At 37.7% G+C, this 22,563-nt stretch overlaps 1 protein-coding gene across 6 annotated transcripts in view; it reads left to right on the forward strand.

The window, feature by feature from the left end:
* The first annotated feature begins 452 nt into the window (after nt 1–452).
* Nucleotides 453–22,563, forward strand: part of HGF (hepatocyte growth factor) — a 63,635-nt gene continuing 41,524 nt past the window's right edge. For 5 of the 6 annotated variants that reach the window (XR_014183157.1, XR_014183158.1, XM_082043519.1 and 2 more), the window contains exons 1-4: nt 453–541; nt 12,779–12,944; nt 18,296–18,408; nt 18,806–18,920. Coding sequence is in view for 4 of the 6 variants with exons in the window: in XM_082043519.1 (XP_081899645.1) it covers nt 466–541; nt 12,779–12,944; nt 18,296–18,408; nt 18,806–18,920 (470 nt within the window). In the remaining 2 variants the exon portion in view is untranslated. Of the gene's footprint in view, nt 542–6,225; nt 6,270–12,778; nt 12,945–18,295; nt 18,409–18,805; nt 18,921–22,563 lie in introns of those variants that run through there. The other variant, XM_082043522.1, reaches the window with a different exon arrangement.

Here is a 22,563-nt window from a genome sequence, read left to right on the forward strand (position 1 = left end):
AAAAGGGGGCTGCGGGGCAGGAGGGGCTGGGGGAGGCTCTGGAGAGCTGAACATCAGCATACACCAGCTCTGGGGTGCCTGGGGTACCCGGCCCAGTGGCTCCTCCTGAGCCCCTAGGTGATGGAGAAGAGGAGCCATAGGGGAAGGAGGGAGGGCAGGGTGGACGGAGGGATGAGGCGGTGGGAGCCCACTCCCCGGGCTGGCTGCGGGGCGGGAGGGGAGGCAGCTCCTGGGGAAGGGAGGAGGAGAGGAGGCAGAGAGGGGATGTTGTTAAACAGTTTCTTACCGTAAGAGGGAGTTGGGACCCAGATCTTTCCAGTTAATCACACAACAAACTTAGATCATCGCAATAAAAAGCAGCTCGGCTCACTCTGCCTCCTCTAGTGACCGGCTGTGCACAGGGTCCTTCCGAGGAGCCATCTCCCCTTCTCCTCCCCGCCAGCCGCCGGGGGGGCCGCCAGCACCATGTGGGCCACCCAACTCCTGCCAGCCTTGCTGCTCCATCAGCTGCTGCTGCTTCCCATCAGCATCCCTGTGGCAGGTTAGTTTTCTTATCACTTCGCCAGTGACTCCCCCACCTCCACCTCGCAGCTGCATCATTTTCCCTCTCCCTCTCTCCGCCGTGGCGAGGGTGGGTGCTCGGGGCGCTGCACCGAGCGCACCCCCCGCAGGTGGGGCAGGCGGGGGAACCCCGCCACCTCCCGCACCCCTCAGCTCCTACCTGCTCGGCGGGACCGGCACCTCGCCCAGCGGCTGGGCGCGGGATTAAGGTGCGCCGGTGCCCGCCCAGCGCCTCCCGCACCCGAGGAGGGGTGCGGAGCGGTGCGGAGGCAGCGCGGGGGGTCGGGTCAAGCCGACTCTGCCTGCGGCGGGGTGTCCGCGGGCAGCGCTTTGCGGGGAGGCACGGCCGGGGGTTTGCGGAGAGGTCGCTGCGTCCCGCCACCTTCTCCCTGGGTGAGGGGGCACTCGGGGCTCGTTCGGGACTTGGAGCTCTGGAGACACTGAGAGCGGGAGAAGGAAATCCCGTCGTTGCCCCTAGGTGCTCCCGGCCTTTATCAGGACACGAGGAAACCTGTGTCCTTAATTTCCAAGTGGTAGGATAAATGTTAAACAACTGAAGTTGACAAGGGATACCCAAAACACAGGATAGTATGCTGCTGAAATGGAATATCCTTGCTGAGGTTCACCAGCATGAACATGCTATTTCCAGACTGAAATACTTGTAATTTCATTAGATGTTCCTGATGAAATCCGGGAGGTGGAGGCGCAGGGGGGAAGGAACAAACAATAAGTAATCAAGTGCTGGAAGCTCTTTAGCTGAATTTCTTTCCTGAAGTGTCCCCCTTGGACTGGATATCTGAAGAGCTAATTCTGTGTTTCTATTGGCCCTCTGGGGAGACGCTTAAGGAAAAAAAAAAAAAAAAGTTTGTAAAGGTTTCTACAAACCTTTCCTTCCTTCCTTCCTTCCTCCAACATTGTTTGGGGCAGACCTTTGCACAGACAGAAACAGAAGACAGCCACAATTCAGGGAAAGGACCTGCCAGGAGCGAGCAGAGCGAGGGCAGGGATGGCAGCATCTGGATCCCAGGGCAAGGTCTGAGGGCATCAGGCGATGTGTATGGCAAATGATGTTAATAGCTTCCAAGACATAACTACATTTTCTACTTGAAGAAGTAAATATTTTGAAATAGGATTTCAAAGTGGAATATTTTGTGATCTGAGTGGGCAAGTGAAAAAAAGACTGGCAGCATCATGTGCAGTAAAACCTGTCATTTTTCCTAGAGTAAGAGTGTGGTTCTGTAGGATGCTGAATATCTCACCAGAGCTTCTGTGCTCAGTCTGCTCAATTACGGTTTTGGTTTTGTGGGCATACTTGGCAGCTGACACACAGATACAGATACTATGCGCCTAGAGTTTTCTTAACTCCTTTTCCATGTACATTGTAATTTCTATTTTATGGACATGTGACCTCTCTAAAGAAAATGATGACTAACTATGGCTGGTTATGGTTAGGAATTTTCTAAGGATTTTTTATTTTTTTTTTTTTAACTAGAAAATGCTGACCCATCAAAACTTTTCACAAAAATATTTCCTTTTAAACAGAAACTTTTTTGGTATGGTTCACCCACATCAAATGGAAGAGAAATCTGCAGCAGCAGACATTCACAATAGTTTGTGGTACCTGCTGTTGAGAATCCCTCACCTGTGGCAGAACTGATGGACTAATTTGAAAAAAAAGCAGAATAAATACTCATACACACACTTTATTCTATGGGCCGTAGATACAGAAACTGGTCTTTAGCCAAGTTCGTAAGAAGCTAGGTCATGCTTACTCTCTTGATAGTCAGGGTGCTTTTCTTGAATGAAAGTCCTTGTTCCCCCTGACTGTAGGCTCTTAGGACTGGTCTGTAGTTTCCCAAGCTCAATGAATATTTAATCTAATATTCCAACAGGAGAGACTGAGAAACAGTCTCAGTACTGCCCATATAATCAGGCTGATGGTTAGAGTTGTGCCCTAACCAATGGGCTCTCCAGTATAGGAGTGGATGGTTCATCTTCATGTGGAGCAAAACAAGGTTTCCAAAACTTCAGAATTTTTCACAGATTAGAACTTGTTTTCTGGCCGACTTTTGTACTGACAGTTTGTTGGCAACCCTCCCTTTCTTAACTTTCCTCCCCTACCCGCCTTAATATTAATCAATCCTATTGTTTGCCTTATGAGCAAGAAAGATGGCTCTTACCACACGCTGCCATTGTGCTTACCTTGCTTTTTGAAAACACATGAGCTTTGACAGAAGTGTCTGGATTTTTACAATGTAGGCTAGGAGAGATGTGTCATTCCATTGTGCCATTCCATTGTGAAAATGTATCAATTGCTTTCTAAACATACATTGTGTCTTCGTATGGGATGTTGAATTACTTTTACTAGAAGGTTTTTAAGAAAGATTTATATTTGCCTACATATTTATTATTTTTATATATGAAAAACAAGCTAAGTGATGAAAACAGAATTCAAAAATAGGGAAAAAAAAGTCTTTGGCTAATGCATGTCCATACTTTTTCTATTATTATTCTGTCAAAGCTGATATTAAATCTACCTAATGATGAGTGTTGTTTCTTCTGTGAATGGATGTTTTAGGTTTGGAATCTCATAGGCTATATTCTGTGAGAAGACAGTGTCTTGCATTACTGGGTTTTCTGACTAATACATTAGGGTTACAATAATGAGTAAAGAAAAAGGACGGTGAAGAAAACTCTGAGAAATTTTCATGTCAGCAAGCTGTCTGTGTTCTCAGTTTCTGAGTTTCTTTTTAATATATAAAAGATAAGATAGTGATTGTTGAAAGATAAATGTTCAGGGTTTCTACAGACTACTTGCCTAGTCATTATCACTATCCTACAAGTCTCTGTCACTTGCAAAAACACATTAATGTGTAGTTAATAACTTTATCAGGGAGTTTTCTTCCTTTCCTTGATATACTTATTATTGAGTATTCTTAAACAATGTATCTTTAATAATGTTAATCTAGTTAAACTAAAAAGGACTTTTTAATCAAATCAAAAAGTAGATTGGTATGTTGCAAAAGAATGAATGTTAAAGATCTATTTAAATTAAAGTTATGTTTTTTTTTCTGTGAAAAGCCTGTCAGCCAAGTGTGTTTATTCAAATTTCTCAGCATTTTCTGTAGTTTGGATGATCTGAAACAGTTGCTAATGAAGATATGGAAGTTGCACTTAGTTCCTATAAATAACTCTTGCTTAAAAAAAAAAAAATCCCATGGTCACAATCGATGTATGAATGTTGTGTATTCCTGTGGTCTGCATAGCTAAGTATATTTTAAAAATTTAACGTGATTTATACTTCCCCATCCCAGCTGTAGATAATCATTATACTATATACTGTCAACAAAGCGGAATGATACTCTGCCAGTTGGAAGACTGTATTCCTTCTGTTTAATGGAATCCTTTTGGTACTCGGTGCCAGGGGCTGCTTGTTTTGCTCTCACATGTAATACAGCACTTACCCTGCTTAACAGATTTTCTGTTTCTATTAATGCCATTTTCATAAGCAACATAGCAGGAGAATATAGAGTTGAAAGACATGAGATTAGAATGTTGCATAAAACTCTGGAAAATTGTGCACTGAAGTCGAGGAAAGGAAAGCCTCTTATTGGAGAAGCTCATCTGTCATTATTGTAATACTTCAAGTGAGGCCAGGGTTGGAAGGGAAATGTGCAGTCTCCCTCAGAGAGCATGATATCTCCCCTTTGGATCTTTACTCTGAACATTAGTTTGCCACTTAAACATTTTTAACTTTTCCAAGGAGATTTGAAAGCAGGATGACTGGGCCTCTTGATGGGGAAAAACTTTATGTGCAGAGGAGAGGGTTGCCCTGAACATTTTGCCATTACTTGTACTGCATGAGTGTTGGAATTTCACTTTCTCCCCATCAGCATTGAGGTGGGGGTTTGAAGGGCAGAGGCTGGAAGGCAGCACAGAGATGAGAAAGGACTGATCATGGACGTGAGACAGGATTGAAGTCCTCTTGCTTGGGAAGCATGGATAGTAGGAGAATTGGCATCATGTGAACAACATTTGTACCTCGCAAGTGAGGAAATATGGTAACCACAAAGAACTGGGCAGGGGTGAGGACATCCTTGCTATTACCCTGTCTTTTTTTCTGTAGGTTTCTTTGGCAATGCCCTTAAAGGATAATAGAGCTGTTCCTGAGCATGGTTAGGACCTACACGTAAAACTGTTGTGGTGAAGCAGAGCTAAGAACATGCTCCAGATTAGTCAGACGTGTTGGCAAAATCTAGCTGCAGGAGTTTTGAAAGGCTTGTGGGCCTCCACCCATGTGTTGTCTATGAGCCCGGCCATGCCTGGCAGTCCTCGGTGCTGCTGGCCCAGCTGGGGACTGGCTGCTCCCTCCGTCTCCCCTGAGCTCCAGCTCTTCGTACGACTTCTGGCCTTGGCCGGCAGTGCTATTTTTATGTATACAACAGGCCACAAGACTCTCATCACTCCTCACAGGGTCTGTTTTGCTGCCCTCAGCAGCCTGTTGCTCTCTGTTTTGCCCAAATCCCTGCCCTGCCTACTTGTGCTTATCTCTTTACCCCACCACTTCATGCCTGAGCATCCTCAGCGGTGGCTGAGACCCCATCACAAAAGAAGGTCACAATGAGCTGGGTGCCTTGGAGGAGACACCCAACACTTGTAAAGATCATGGAATGCAATATGAAATGGTGGGGATTTAATTCTTGTGCAAAATGCATAAAAAGATGAATCTTACAAGAGAAAATCCCCTCAGAAATTTAGCCAGAGGTTAGATACAGCAAGTCAGAGTACAAACTGCAGAACATTTGTTTCTGCCAAAGGGTCCCAGCATCCTGCTGAGCAGATAACCTTTTCTTGGAAGAAAAAGAGCTGTCCTTTTGCATCTACCATCCAATTTTAGAATATACTATTAGTTGTTAGCATTATCCTTAGCTTCGTGAGCTTTCTCACTGGCTATAGGAGAGGGTTACAAAGGCAGGTCTTAGCAAAAACATGAAGCTGGGTTCCAAGTAATATGGCAATCTTTGCAGCCGCTTATAAGGGGTATGCGTGCATGGGGGTGTGTGTGAGAGTGGTAGTATGCAATGTAAAGCCAAAAAGAGATATTTTTTTGCATTTCCTGAATCTGCTCTACAACTAGACTGGAAGCCAATGTAAAAATAAGGAAAAAATTATCCTTATATTATATATCCGTATTTCAAACTGCTTTCTAAAAATTGTAGATTTTTTTTCATGGTGGCTTTTTTGCCAACAAAATAAATTTCAGAAATTAAAACAGTCACTTCATCCTCCAGATACCTTTCTGAGAAACTGTTTAATTGTGACAGGCTAGAGGTGCCTCCTTGGACAGCTGGTTTTATTTTGGTGACTTTCCATTTCTACAGCTGACTGCAGTTTTTATGGGCATGGTTGATAAACTTCTTTCATGCCAAATTATTGCCATACATAAATAACTACATTAAATTTAATCTGGCATCTAAGTCTGGTAAATCTACAAAGTTCTTTTCTTGGGCACATTTCAGAATTGTTTCAGTTTCTCATTATGTTGGTCTTCCTTTTTTTTTTTTTTTTTTTTACTTTTTATTTTTTCCAAATGAGAAGTCATTTGGAAAAGGTGTTCACTTTTTTTTGCATTCTAGCCAGGAAACTGGACATTTCTGATACTGAAACAGTCATAAGGAGAAGTCAAAGTAAATGAAAGCAAGTTAAAAGTAAGTTAAAAGTGCTGAGCGTTCTTTTTATCAAAGTGAGACTGTTAGGACTTGCTTTGAGACAAAAATGCCTTGAATGTATTTGTTTAAAAAGTGCTTTCTAACTATTCTCATAAATAACAATACTTTGATGACCCTGTTAATTATTTTAGCATCAATATTCACCCTTAACATCTTTTCTTTTATTACTGTGACCGTACTGTTAACTTAAGCATGTGATATCTGAAACCATTTAGTAACATCTACTTTCACCACCTGGTCAAGTTTTGGCTTTCTTTTTTCTTAATGAGTCCAGTATATTTACACTGTCCTACTGGGGCCTGCACCAATGTGCAATTTACCCTTGATCTTTTACACTTGTTTTTAAACTATTGTCTTGGAAATACATCTTTGAATTTAATTTAAAATATCTCTTGAACCACAATTTACTGAAAAGTTAAATGCCTCATTGCATTTGCATACTGTTTTTCAACCCAGGTATGCTGAGAACTGTTCGTTACTTTCAAACTCCACTCACTGACTTTTCTTCTTATACAACCTTTGCCAGATGCAATTTTACACATATAATATAAGTATATTTTAATTTTCCTATTAAAATGTAACTAGTTATACTGAGATAGGAATTCAGAATTGATATCTCTTATGAAAAATGTTTTCTGACACTGTAATTATCCATGCTTTTGTAAATTTTTGCTTTGTACATTTTCTTGAGCACTAACATTTCCATGGTGTTTTTTTTTTTTTTTGGTTGGTTGGTTTTGTTGTTGTTGTTTTTTGTTTGTTTGTTTGTTTTTTGTGTTTTTTTTGTTTTGTTTTCCTTACATTCAGATACATACTTATCTATGTTTGCTTGGGTGTTACTATGCAATTTTGTTGAGTATTGTGTTCCTTGATGAAATGTTCATTACATTTGTTGTGTAGAACTGAGCTTCCCTGAATTTATTTCCGATGTTTTAGGTTTTGGTTGTTGTCATTTGTTTGTCTCTATTTGTTTTGTTCTGTTTTTCCTTTGCTTTTTTTTTTTTTTCCCTAGCTCATTGGGGAAATCCAGTTTACTTTGGCTTGCAGTGATGATTGTTTTCAAAATTAAGTTAATAGCTAATCTCATTTTGACATTCTGACCTGGTTATCAGTTATAACACAAATAATTCAATCTCTAATTAGTCCATCTGTTAACTGCTCAAGGTCAAGTGCCTTAATTTCATTAAAAACATGATGCAAAACATTAAACAGAGATCCAAAATACTAATTGATACTAAGGAAAGGGACTATGTCTCTTCTATATTTCTGGTATAACTTCGTGACTTTATATGATTACTTTTCTTTACTGGACATTTTGAATCTTCAGCTTCTCTGAGCTTTCTATGCAGTGTGTGGACAATTCCCCTCTTTTCAATTTTTCACCCCGGTGTATCTTATTTCACATTTAATTGCATTATTTGGAAGGACTGTAGTTGATTCATGCAGTTCTCTGACAGCATCTTCCAGCCTAAGGAATTTAGTTGTCTTCATTTATTTGATTATCTTTTCTTTCCCTCGACGATTTAATTTATCTCATCTCTGACATCTAACAAACATAATGAATAGCAGTTCTGTTATGTGTCTGTCTATATATTTTTCAGAACTGAAAATTATAGAATTTCTTTTTTCCATCCATGGTATGAAGACCGGTATCAAGCATACATACATCAGTAACTATGTTAACAGGAATAAAAAACTTTCATTACCCCAGGTAGTTGAAAGAATAACACGACAAAGCAAATGACTACTTAATAAAATGTTGAAGTTCTGCAAGTGTAAACAAATAGAATAAGGAAATAAAACTCTATACTAAGCCATCAAGATTTCATTAAAAGTCTTGATTTAAACATAAATGTTTAAATGAAATGTATTTATCTTCTAATTTGGAAAATTTAGTGTTGAGTTTTGATTTGTTTGTTCTGTATAACAAAGTTGGATGTAAAATTAGAAAGAAATGAATGAGGCCTCTGACAATAACACAAGACTTCACAATGTGTTTCTTTAAAAGAGCACTAACTATTGCATAGACTAGAATGAAACTTGGAAACTCTGGAAGCTGACATGCCGAAGGCATCAGAACTCCTGTTTAATGAAAGCTTTGTAGAGTCTATGACAAGTTCATAAAAGTGAAGATTTTTCTAGGGGAGACAGCCAAAATGCTCCAGTTGTATTTTGTAAGGCTATAACTGCTAAGCCTAAATACACATCTATATTGGAAAAAGCTGGACTGGCAGAAGAAGGAGAAAGGGATTACCAATGAGGTAGACAAAGTCAGAAAATTTAATTGCAAATTTTGCTGTAGACAATACAAGCAGTGTTTTGATCTCATTATAATGGGCAAAGGTGATTTTTGGGCCTGTTGATGTCCTGTGTGCTATTTCTGTTGCCACAACAATGGTATAATATTGGCCAAATTAGTTTTTTACTACTAAACAGCTAATAGGTAATGCAAAACCAAATTCTTTTTGTGGTCAGACCAAGACCCAAGGGTCTGAAACTTGACTTGCTTAGGTATTTGAACTCTAAATGGCCTGAAACTAGATTTATACTGAATTTCTTGCCTTTCGTATAGCTTAGTATCAGACCTATTGTCTTCTACAAAGTGTAAAGTTTTAATTGATACACAGAACGTAGCCAGGTAGTTTCAGGACTGAGTGATGCAGTGGTGTGGGAGCCCAAAGCCCTTTTTTGTGTGGAACACAGGGCCAGAAGAGAAAAATGAAGTTATGTTGCTGCAATGTTCCCATTAGCCCTTTGGTTAGAAAATTCCTTGAAGGTTAGGGAGATGAAAATAGAAATGTCTTTGCTGATTCAAACTTATTTCTCTTGTTAATCAAGAAATTATCTTAATCTCTAGAATACTGAACATTATGGTGTCCGTTGCTCTCTGTACTTGCTGTTATACCTGTTATTTATTGTGTAAGTATAATCAAAATTTCAGTTAAGTAGGTTCTAGAATACAAGTACTACAAGCTCCTAGTGCATTTTCTCACTAAAAGATGAGAATAATAACTGTATTTACCTCTGATTATTGATTTGGCACAGACTGGAATGACTTCAAGAAAAGGTATGGTTGAAAATCTTTTCCCTCAGATGCTCTATAGTTTAAGCAGTCTCAGTTAATTCTTCATATCTATGAAGATTACATAGAAACCTCATATGTAAAAGGTAGTAAGGGAATCCAAAGTTGGGTTCTTGTAGCTCCCAGGTAAATGTCTTTCATCGTGAGGAACATTTTTTCTTAAGTAAATATTTAAACCATCTTATGAAGATGGAAGAGTTCCAGCAGGTAGACTGTGGAAAACCCAAATGAGATTATGGAGTACTTGACCAATGCTGCATCCTGCTAGACCAAATGTGGTAACTTCCATTTCCTTGCACACAGGCTGAGTACTTCTTTTTTTTTTTTTTTTTCTGCTCAATCAAAGCTGATATCTTGTTAAGCAACAGAAAGAGGTATGACCCTCACATTTTGGAGGAATTTTTTAAGTCAACCGAAGAAATATATTTAGTTAGTGGTTGTTTCTGTTGAAGAAAAAAATGTTGATTCATATTTGACTGGATTCTTGTGTGTTTGAATCAGCTGCTATTATTTTCAAATTTAAGTGGAATGTCAGACTTCCTTAGTAATATTATATGCAACTACAAGGAACACCCACATGACCCATAAAATAATAAAAAGTCCTGATTAATCAAAGTTTAGGAAACAGAAATGAATGACAATAATGAATTAGGAAAAATGTTACTTATACCATAATCTATGACAACTTTTAATGTAGAACATTTCTAGGGTGTTATTTAAGATTTTAATAATAAAAACATTTAATTCAATGAGAAAAGCCTCAATAATTTTTATTTATTTTCTTGTTAGAGTTGTAAAAGTAATGCTTTGCATTATTCTGATGGTTCTAACAGTCACACCACAGATGCATTTGGCCCTTTGCCTTTTGGATTATAGGCAAGTCGTAGATTGTTGTTGTTTGAAAGCTAAAGTAAATCAGGCTGTTATGAATTGCTAAATGCAAGATCAAACCCATAATCCTCTTTGGACAACTGCTAGGAAAAGAAGAAAAAAAACAAAAACAAAATAGAACTATGAACCATGTTTTTCAGGCAGAACAGAATTTCTCTATTTTTTTAAAATCATATTCTTGCATGCTAGCTGGTGAGCTTAAGAAACTGTTATCATTGGGAATTAAGATAATTACACTTATCAGTAGATGGGAAATCTTAGTATTATGAAGGGAAAGAAAATACTTTGATATTTCTGTACTGATTCTTACCTCCATTTGGCATAAAACTCTTGGCTGAAACAACACAGAACTACTAAACATGCCTTATAGGATAATAGATTGAGAAATCTACCAGGAAAAACTTTATAGAAGACTTATTTCTCTGTGATTGTGTCAAAGAGCAGATGCAATCCTCTTTGCAGCACTTTGACTATATTGCAGGTAAAGCAAAAATAAAAAGCATCTTCAATGTATACACAATTACTTCCAGTAACAGGGTGCTGATACTTAAGGCAAGTGTGTCCTCACAGCATTTCCCTAAATATAATGATTCATTTTGGGTGCACTAAACAAATACAAGGTTGAAAATGTTTAAGAAAGCTGACAGAGGTCCCTAACACACCACCAAAACTATTAACATTTGATCTTTTCATCAAAAGCTTCCTCACATAATAATAACATGGATTTAGAGGCAAATAAATTTTTTCTTTTTTTTTTTTCTTTTTTTTTTTTTCTGAAAATGTTTGTAGTTGGAATTAAATTGAGAGTTATTAGATGCAGGGGAATAGTGTAGCTCACCTTCAACAGTTCAAAAAGGAAGACAGTAGGATGAGGTGAAGATTATTTTACAGGGACATTGCAGTAGAGATATTCTGCTCCTTTGACTTTTTTTTTTTAAGGCTGAAGCTTAAGGAAATCTAATTTAAATGCCTTTGGTGTATTTTTAGGTGTCTTAGGGATAACTCACCACTGAGAGGTGTGATTTAGCTGAACCCAGTGAAAACGTGAGCTCAGTTAATGATCAGGATGGAAGTTCTGCAAAGGGAACACTCTTAAGCCCTCTTTGGCTTTGCAATATGTGGAGTTGTCAGTAACTCCTTCAGAGCCTCAGTTATTGCCACTTACAGAGTTATTCTGAGCTTCTGCTCAGAGTGCACCAGGCAAAAGTTAACTCTGTGCTTGCATGAAGAATTGTCTATTCAGGATAACTGAGCAGTAGGCTGAGGTTTCATGTATTTGAAAGACTCTGGCAAAATTTATTAAATTGATTCTGAGCATTCATGTTCTATTATTGTTGCAGATTCTGTAGAGAAAAATGAAAGGACAGCTGTTAAAACAGTTATATAAAAATAAGTTATGAAAAATACTATCACCCGCCTTGTAAATTAAGGAAGGCCTTATACACCTAACCTTACCTGGATTAGCCATCTAATCCTAAAAGGTCATCTGGGATCATTGAGTGAAACAGGAGGAAGAGATCCAAGAGATGATTTGTCCTCCCTATGTTACTCATCTGTCAGAGCAGGGACAATCTCTCTCCAGAGGTTCTCATCTGCCTTCACTGATGATGGAGCAGCCTACACTGGCAGATGGGTTTCTATGGAACAGAAAATGAAAACATTCATACATATTGGGAGAATTGTGTTTTTTTTTCTTGTAAAAATCAAAGACTTTTCCTCCTGCACTTTGGCCAAACATTTCTAGCTGATCTTTCCCGCTTCATTTTGTATGCCTTCCTCTGGGCCTTTCAATAGAGACATGGAAACCAGAGCAGTGCATTCTTTTGTTGCAGAAATCTTTGCAGTGGTGCAGACTGTTTCCATGCTATGGTCTCTGCTTCCACTCGTCATCTTTTCTGTAGGCTAACAACTCCGATTCAGTCACGCTTAACCTGGACGCAACACTCGCACTGAGTCTTTGCTGGAGCAGAGGGGGAAAATTATTTTTTTGTGTCACTTCTAGACTTCACTTCTTTTCACAATTTGTCATAAAATGTTTATTGTTTTAAGAACAATTTATCACATCCAGATAGTGATTCACTGTAGTATTTTATATCTTTTTATATCTTTATATCTGTCCATCCACCTTTGTTCATCTTTTTCACTGGAGTTTTTCATGGAAATATTTATAAGATCACAGATTATGATTAGGTTTGCTTTGGGGGTTCTGAAAAAAACTTTACAAAGGGTGAAAAACTCTCCTCTTATCCTTTTCCAGCATTATGCAAATCTTTATTTGAAATTAGTTTTGCTATAATTCCTATTGTTCCTGGTTTTGAGAATGGAGATCACCATCTAAAATAATAAATTCTTCTGAATATCTGCTTATACATTATTTTTTGGGAATTTCTCTATGCTTTAGGAACTGACATTCCTATAATTCCTAATAAATATTATTCATATCTAATGTCATCTTTATACTCAGCACTCTTCTTTACAGTGGTTTTTAATTTCTTTTTCTTTGTTTCTTTCTTAGAGGGTAAAGGAAAAAGGAGAAATCCTCTTCATGACTTCAAAAAAACAGGAGAGTTGATGCTCATTAAAGTCAACAAAACACTGGAAGTAAAAACCAAGTTGTTAAATACCACTGAGCAATGTGCCAAGAGATGCAGCAGGAACAAAGGCCTTTCATTCACTTGCAAGTAAGTTATGTATATCTATTATTGTTATGGTTTCTTTTTTTTGCTGGTGGGACCTATATAACACACTTTGACCAAAGGTCTCTCTGTAACTGTCACTAGTGGTAGCTTGTACTGCTGACAACCAGAAGACTGAGCTTTTTGGTTTCCATGATCTTGTTCTACCTGTCCAGAGAATGTCCCTTCTGAAGCTTTATCTGAGTTGTTCTGTCATCTTTGCCTGTCCAATCTGTGATCTTTTCCATAACATAGTTGAAAAAATGTACTCATGTTAAGATGCGGATAACTTGTGTTGCACTGTAGTGGTTGGCGAACATTTCTGAGATTTTTATGTCTCTTATAAAATGGTTATTGTCACACATCACAGCTGCAGTATTTCAGCACCACTTCAGACCATATTCTGTCTTCATTCTTTGCACATTACTCCTGCTGAAATCGATGGGAACCTCACACATTGAGCACAGATACATGCACTGCTGAAGCTCACTGGCAACTTATATGAATCTGATACAATGGAATCAAACCTTCTGGATTGCGTAATCATTACAAGTATTCGATAGCTATTCTTCAGCATCTGCTGTCTCTTAGAAACACATCATGCAGTTGATTGCTTGTCTGCTTTGTACATATTCTTTACTATTTTTTGGAACAAATCACTATTATTTTTTCCATGTATTAGACTTAAATTATTCCCTTGGCCTCTCTTAGACTAGACCATTAGCAGTAAATGAAAAGACATAAAAGCAGGAGAATCTTGGAGAGAATGGATGACTTCTGTACCGGTGAGTGCCGGGCTAAATGTGAGCCTGATCTTGAAACATAGAAAAGTTTTGACAATTGCTACAAATGGAAGCTAGACCAAATGTGATAACAAAAGCTCTTCCTTGGCAGAAAAGGTCCTTGGCTACAATTTAATCCTTCTTTAAGCCTTTAATTCCAGTGTTGCAAGATCTAGTTTGTATTGTTTTGTACTTTTACTAGTTATATATGTAAACAATGAGCAGAGTTTACTTATTTCTGTCAGAAAATATTTTCCAGGCACTAATATTTTTTACACGGTACAAGCCACTCCTTTTCCTATTGGCAGAACTTCCACTGATACCATTGCCAAGTGGATCAGGTTGTATTCAATACACCAAGAGATCCTTGAGTGCTGATGGTCTGCAGCAAGGAGTATTGTAAAATTAAGTTTCGCATTATAAAAGATTCTGAATGATGTCAAGCAAACAAAAGTTCTTTATTCCAAATCTGCTTAGGAAAATTGTCTCAAGCTAGTTGTAGCTGCTCTGGCTGGTATGTTTTGTGTTCTGAAAATAAAAAGTAGGTTAACATATTTGTTGATTCCATTTTACATGCATAATAATCCAGAATCTCTGAATTTTTAAAACTTTCTAATTTGTGAGGATTTTTTTTTTTTTTCTTTTGGGACAGCATCTGATGAATTAATTAAGGGGCAAATTCTCCCAGCTGTAATCACTCAGTGAAGCAACACAGGGGAGTCATGGGGGACCTAGAGAGCACAGCTTGAAAGAGTCCTACTCACAGATAGAAGAATTGCAATCAATCGTGTGACTATTTTGCACTGAGGATGAAAAAGAATTACAAATCTGACTACTCATGCCCTGAATTTCCAGATTTCTGTGACACATTTTTAGCAAGGAAGGTGAGCAGCAGAGGCATAGCTGGTTAGATTTTGCCTGTGCTATCACTATGCAGCAGAAAAAGAAGGATTTTCTGTATCTGGGAAATCTGTGGTTTCCCATTTAGCCCCAGGTGAATCCTGGTGTAGTGTGTGCAGTTCTTTGACGCTGCTGTAAAAACGTATTTGACACATGTTCACTTTTAAAGGAAATAGTGATTACCAATGTTTCCCTTTTATTCTTATGATCCCCAGTCTTTAACTTCATAGTAGCATATGGTTACTACAAGGTGAAATTTGTTGCCAATTCAAATTATAACCAATTGGTTTACTGGTTGCCGTGGGAGCATTCTAAAATAAGAAGAGATGTAACACAAAATGGCATTTTAAATACTTGAAATATGAGACTTGGATTTTCCTTTGTTTATTGACATTTTCATGGCTTGATTCTGATACTCTGTATCCATCACTTAGGTCACAGCAACCATGTTTTATTTTCTAGATGCAAACCGAATTTGTTAAACTATTAAGATCAAATAAAATAGAAATACTTTGTAACATAATTGTGACAACGGCACTGGGAGCAGCAAGAGCTGGGTCTGTGCGCTGTGAGGTGCACAAACAGGAACAGGATTTGGTTTCTTTTCTGCCAGAATGTGGTAAAGTAGCAGATTCCAGGCACTGCAACCTTAGAAAAGATCAGTCACTCCTTTTTTTTTTTTTTTTTTTCTGGGGGAAAAATATATATTAAGACAATTTTTGATATGTTTAATATAAGTTTCTGTATCATTTGCAAGTAAATTTTGAGTATTATATCTGATAATCATTAATCCTTGATGGTTATAATTCTTATGCATTTTTGTTGCAGTTTATATATGTCACTTCTCAGAATGGACCTTTTCTCTCTTCCCTTGCCATCATGTTTGCACAGATCTTGATCATCTCTAACTCAGTTACAAGATCCTTATCTCAACTTGTTTCTTCTTCATAATTCTTTTCCACATCCAAGTACCCCTTGATGACCATGAGCCAGCACTGTGCCCTTGTGGCCAGGAAGGCCAATGTCATCCTGGGGTGTATTAGAAAGGGGGTGGTTAGTAGGTGCAGAGAGGTTCTCCTTCCCCTCTACTTTCCCCTGGTGAGACCACACTTGGAATATTGTGTCCAGTTCTGGGCCCCTCAGTTCCAGAAGGACAGGGAACTGCTGGAGAGAGTCCAGCGTAGGGCAACAAAGATGATGGAGTGGAGCATCTCCCGTGTGAGGAAAGGCTGAGGGAGCTGGGGCTCTTTAGCTTGGAGGAGACTGAGGGGTGACCTCATTAATGTTTACAGATATATAAAGGGTGAGTGTCATGAGGATGGAGCCAGGCTCTTCTCAGTGACAAACAATGGTAGGACAAGGGCTAATGGGTTCAAACTGGAACACAAGAGGTTCCACTTAAATTTGAGAAGAAACTTCTCAGTGAGGGTGACAGACACTGGAACAGGCTGCCCAGGGATGTTGTGGAGTCTCCTTCTCTGGAGACATTCAAAATCCACCTGGACACCTTCCTGTGTAGCCTCATCTAGATATTCCTGCTCTGGCAGGGGGATTGGACTAGATGATCTCTTTAGGTCCATTCCAATCCCTGACATTCTGTGATTCTGTGAAATTCACTTACCTTGGCTTTTTGACTTCATAACTCCCTGTGCATCATTTTCTGCCTTCTCTATCAGCTTTATTAACCTGCAGCTAAGCTGTTCTAATTTCTTTGTTCTACCACCATTTGTAGCCCATTACTCCCACTGTTTTCCTTCAGTAATCCTTGCAGCTTCTACTATTGCATTTCTTATGGATAATATAGTTATTATTTTATTGGCTATGCAGATGACTTTTGCGGACACATTACTTCCTTACCTACAAAGCTGTACCTGTCTTACCCTTTGTTATCTGTGTAATTTCTGGAGTGTCTTTGTATTTACACAGAAAGGAAATCTGGTATAGACCACAGGATTGCAGTATCTGATCAGAAAATCTACTGACTATCTCAGTACAAATAGCAACAGCAAAAAGTGTTGTGATCAACCATATCAGTAGAAAAATGTCCAAGAATTTGCTTAAATCTGTTGACTTTGGAAGTGTAAAAATCCTCCAGATTTGGCTCCAATAAAGGGTGGTTAGAAACTTTTATGTGCAGAAGTATCTGAAGCCAAACTGGAAAGAAATCAAAAGGCAACTGAAAGGCAAAAACTGAAAGAAATGTTTGTAAACAATGCATTCTGCATTCCCACTTTAGGAGGGAGGAGGGGATAGGAGAATGTAATTGGAAAGGCAGGAAAGGTCAAGGATATTTTTGTGAAGATGGAGTTGAAGGCACTTGGATATGCTCATATTTGAGAACTAGCCAGGAGAGAACAGAAGGCTGAACAAGGGCAGAAGGATGAAGGTTAGCAGGTTGGAAACATTTGGAGTCAACGGAGTAGAGAGAGCAGTTGGATGAAAAATCTGTTTGGTGATGGAAACGATAATGAAGAGGATGTTTGAAAGAGAGAAGACTGAGGAGGTTGGATAGGACCTTGTAATATTTTTAACTGAAGCCAACAAGATCTCACACAGAAAAACTTGATGGCGAGAGAAGAATTAAATGAAGATCAAAGAGCTTTGAGTTGGAGGATATCGTACTGAGGAATATGGCACAGCCAAAGTATGGATGAAATGTACAAAATCCGTGTATCTTTTGGATATTACTGAGTAGAGTTAAAAGGCCTTCCCAGGTCAGAATAAAATATCTCAGAAGGTTTGGGAGGACTGACAGAAATGTAGACTTTGTGGCAGGCTAGAGGCAAGAATGTAATGTCAATGATTTGTGATTTGGTTCTACTGAAAAATTAAGGGAAAAAAAATATACATATATATATATTTTTTTCCATACTGGAATAACTGTTGCCCCCACCCAGGCAGTCAACTGTGTTTTAAAAAACCTTTAAAATATTTTAGCCATACTTAAGGAATTTGCTTTCAAAATGATGTTAGGAGAAAGAGGTCTACACATTTCATTTAAAATATTGAAAAAGGGTATTTTTACTCCTCTGATTCCTGTTTGTCTGTCTTGCCCCCAAAAAATCCACTCGATTCAGCACACATTGTATTCTATCCTTGACAGCAGTTAAAAATAAGAGAAAAAAATAAAACAAAAGCATAGCAAGGAAAAGCATAGGTGCACAATTACAGTTTAGATTATTCATAAAAATAATCTTGTTTTCAAACAACTCTGTTGTTCTAGGCAAGAAACAGACTCCTTGTGCTTGATTTTTTCTTAAACCATCAGTGTGAGATACTTAACTACTTCAGAGCCGTATTGTAATCAGAGCAAATAAAATGGTTTAGTCTTTTTTTTTTTTTTTTTTTTCCTCCAGAAAAGCAGCACAACTGGGGACAGAAATGCTGTCTCAGTCACATTTATCTCACTTTTAAAATGAAGATCTTAAATAACAAGGGAACTCTTAGATTAGTGTGAACAACCAAGCTGGTATTTCATGTAATGGCCACATCAATTTAATTTCTTTTTTTTTTTGTTCTTGTCAGCACAGTTGTGGGTTTAAATAGTAATTTGGGTTGTTTCTCTGACTTTCCCAGTAAAAATAAATCTGATGTCATTGCATGCTCCTTGGCAGGCCATGTGTCATTATTATAAACCACACAGACATTTTTTTCTCATCCAGATTTTCTTTGCAGGGCCTTTGCTTATGACAGAGTTACAAAACGGTGCCATTGGTTATCCTTCAACAGCTTGACAAATGGTGTGAGAAAGAAGCAAGACCATGCGTTTGATCTGTATGAAAAGAAGGGTAACTGATTTATTTACTGATTTTGTTTTTCCAGCTATGCACAGGGAAAAAAAGCTGAAGTCAGTCAAAGATTTTTTGGCTGAAGGAGCATTCTGGGCATGGGATGGTTGCATCCTACAGTTTTATTTTAAAATATCCTGGTTTTGCTGTCATGCAAGTTCATCTCCACATTTTGGAAAAACTGTCAGTAGCTTTATTTGGGAAGTTACTGATCAATATTTTGGGGAAAAAAAAAAAAAAAAGACAAGAATGTATGTGAAGAATTAAGCAGTATTTTGAATAATTAAGTGTTTAAAGGCTATAAAAATGTATTATTTTAATGCAAAATCTAACGATGAGATCTAGTTTTAAATACATAAACCAAATCCCTAATTTTCTTCTCTTTTCTTTCAAATAGACTATGTCAGGAATTGTATCATTGGAAAAGGAGCAGACTACAAAGGAACGATATCTGTTACCAAAAGTGGTATCCAGTGTCAAGCCTGGAATTCAATGATCCCCCATGAGCACAGGTAAGAGTTCAGCGGCAGAGACAATGAGAATAGTGCTCAGACAGCTTCCATAAACCATGATTTGACTTACTAGCAGACAAAGAATTTATGAGAAAACTGACCTTAGACAACAACATCTCTTGGGTATATTCATACCTTTCCCCAAGAGATGCCATTCTCCAGATCTCAGAAAATTTTTACCTTCTTGGGCTTTCTCCAAAGAGGTCTCTTCTAATGCCAACTTGTGTGTCTGGATCCTTTCCTCTCCTGTGTCAGATTTTTAGCTGTTTATATCCTTTTGATCTCTGAGCTACTGGGAGAAAAAAAAAAAACCCAAACATCTGCGTAACTTCAGCTGAGGTCTGGAAGCTTATCACTCTTTTCTAATCTACTCCCAGGAAATGAGTAATTTTAAAAGGATACATTATTAGGAAGCAAGGGATACTAGCCCACATATATTATCAGTATATAGTTATTGTTACTACATTTTTTCAAACTATTAATTCTCTATTATTTGTAGAATATGTTAAACTCTGTAAAGGACTTAGAGGAGGCAACAAATACATGGAAAGGACTGAACAGATTATTGAAGTGCTTTCCTTCAAATCATAAGAGTAATAACTAAAAGCTGATACAGCAGGCATGGAACTTAACTTTTGAGTTCAAGATCTGAGATAGAGAGAAACTGAAGCCATATCTACATCTTGAGAGTAGACTTAGTTCAACTATATCAGCTATGGAAAAAGAAGAAAGCCAACAACTTATGCCAGTAAGAGTAATAGTAAAAACAGATTCAACCACAACAAACATTGCTGGGAACTAGGACTAAGCAGTACTGATCTACTCTTTGACTGTTTCTCTTTCAATTTTTTTTTATATTGGCTTTAGCCATTTAGATAATAAACCCTGAAGGTCCAAAATCAAATTGTTCTCTCACCCATAAGCTTCTTATCCCCGTCCCTGCCTTTTGCTCTGGACACCCAGCATCAGCACTTTGTTTAGGAGGAGCCAAGCTGGAGATTCCTGGTGAGAAACTGGGCTGTGCACTGCTTGGTCCTGTCCTGACCAAATCTATCCAGTGTGCAAGATGATATCTTGGAACAACATGAAAAGGCAAAGGATACTTGGGTTTTCTCCTCTTATGATGTGTTACAAAGCTGAGCCTCAGGCTTAGACTTGACTGGACTTGGCTGCTTATATTATAGATGGCAGTGTGTCTGATTTCAGTGTGGGATCAGACCCACTCTTAATTGTGAACATATGATAAATACCATCAGCTCCAAAGCAATGACCTCTGGAGACTCAACACCTTGGAGGATATAATCTTCATCTTTTAGAAATGAAAGAATTCTCAATAATTACAGCCTAAGCAAGAATGAGCATTTATTGTATATAATATATGCATGACTTTATACTATTAAAGAAATAAAAGTGTCTGGATAGTATATATTATTACTAAATTACATTTTAATATACAGCATACACAGCTTTATCTAGTATATTTGGACAGCCACTCTTCTATGATGTATTTTATGGGAATGACTTTTCTCCTGCCTTGTGCAATAAGTTTAATTTTTAAAAGGTCACTGGATAAATGAGGTGGCTGCATGCTAATTTTGTTTTTCAACATCAGAAAATATGATTTCATCATCAGAGACATGAGGGAGATTGGGAGAACCAGACAGTAGTTGTGTGTTTGGAACTTATTAGTATGAAAGGCTTAGATTTTTAGGTCAGTTTTTCTCAACATCTGATTATCACCAAGTGCCATTGGAAAATAAATCCCTTTTTCATATTCACGAGAGAAATGTACTTTACTGTTTGTTTGGTTTTGTGGGTTTTGTTTGTTTGTTTGTTTCTTTTGGTTTTGGTTTGTTTTGTTTTTCATTCTCTTTCTAGAAAGAATAGAAATAACTTCAGATTTTAAACTTGTGCTTGGATTTAATGCATTATACTTTTATTTATTTTTATTCCAGTAGAACCTAGAACTCCCAGCTGAAATGAGCGTTCCATTATTTCCATTTCCATCCTATTACAGACAAGCCCACCTTTTTTCCTTTTTTTCCCCTCTTTTTTTCTCTTGAGAGTTTTTTGTCTAAATGGACAAAGCCAATGCAAAAAGGGTTCAAAGATAAAAAAATAAAAGACTAGACCAATACTTCACAGGCTTTTTGCTGCTTTCCATGACCTTTGCTGTGATTGAATCTGTTTTTACCATCACTCTTAATGGCTTCAGTTTTTGGCTTACTTTTCTTTCTTTTTTTTCTTTTTTTTTTTTTTTTTTTTTTTTTTCTCCTTACCTAATATATTTGAACTAAATCAGTGCACAGTTTTAGGAGTGGCTCTGTCTTCCATTTCTGGGTGGGTCTTTACTGCATCTCATCTTTTCCTCCCTCAAGAATGTTACTTCAGGACCTGTTGAAGTCATTTGTCTATCTGACCATCTTGAGTTTCTAATGCTATTCATGTAAACATTTTTAAATGTTCTGAGAGCATATCTGACATAATTTGAAATGTCTTTTCCTTATATTTTCTAACATCTATAATTTCTGAGCAGAAAGATTTTCCAACAGGAAAATTAAATATTTTTTTCTAATGCGCACTGACATTAGCACATACATAGGTTGCAATATCCCATCAGAAAAGTTTGCCTGGGGCTGTCTTTAGCTAAAAATTTTTGAGAAATTTATATTACAAGACTACAGAGGAAACACAGAAGCAACAATTTTATAGGTAGCAGTAATAAGATGAAAATTATTTTCTTCAAGTGCCAAAAATAAGAAAAGCATTTTTAACTAAAGCTTCCACATTGCCTTCAGTAACCACAATGCAGTTAACAGAGGTATTTTCTACTTCAGTTAGTTCAAAGATTTCATTAATGGGAATAAAACATGATTAAAATGTCGCACGGCAGAATATTCTCTCTCTCTATATATATTATTTAATTTAAATTTATTTATCTCTAACAGGGAATTTGCCAAGGGCAGAAGAAACCATACATTTCTCTTCTGTTTTTGCATATAAATTAAATCAGTATCTGTGTATAAGGACTGTCCCAAGTGTTTAGCTTGGTTTCCTAAGCTGCAAATGTTTACAGTCTTCTATAAGAAGTTAGATGAAATTTTATTGCTTTTTATTTTCCCCTAGAATACTGATACATTTGAAAAAAAAAACTCCAACCAAACAAGAAACACACCAGGACAAAATAAATGAACAAAAAATCTGAAAACAAACAAACGAGCAAGTAAAACATAACAACAACCACGAGCAAACACCCAAAATAAAGTATTGGGCATTTTCAGATTAAAAGGTGCTCATAAGCTGCGATATTTCCCCCAGAACTTAAATATACTGAAGAAAAAAAAATAATAAAAAAGTCTTAGAAAGCTCAAAAATTTAATCAATTTATTAAGTAGAATTACAAGTTTTGTGTTATCCCTGTGTGTTTTGCCCAACTTTTCAATTAACAAGAAAGGAAGTCTTAATGGAATTGAGCATAATTCTGAATTTAATGTGTTTTTTAACTACCAAGATTCAGCTTCTGTATTTACACATCACTGCAATGAAACGGGCAGTGGAGTGTCACTGGGTTTGTCTGCAATGTGCAGCCTGAGCGTAGCCAGGAGCTCTTGCAGTGACACTGAACACAACCTACTCTGGAGTT

Source organism: Streptopelia decaocto, assembly GCF_964273445.1.
Source record: "Streptopelia decaocto genome assembly, chromosome: 1".
Taxonomy (NCBI): domain Eukaryota; kingdom Metazoa; phylum Chordata; class Aves; order Columbiformes; family Columbidae; genus Streptopelia; species Streptopelia decaocto.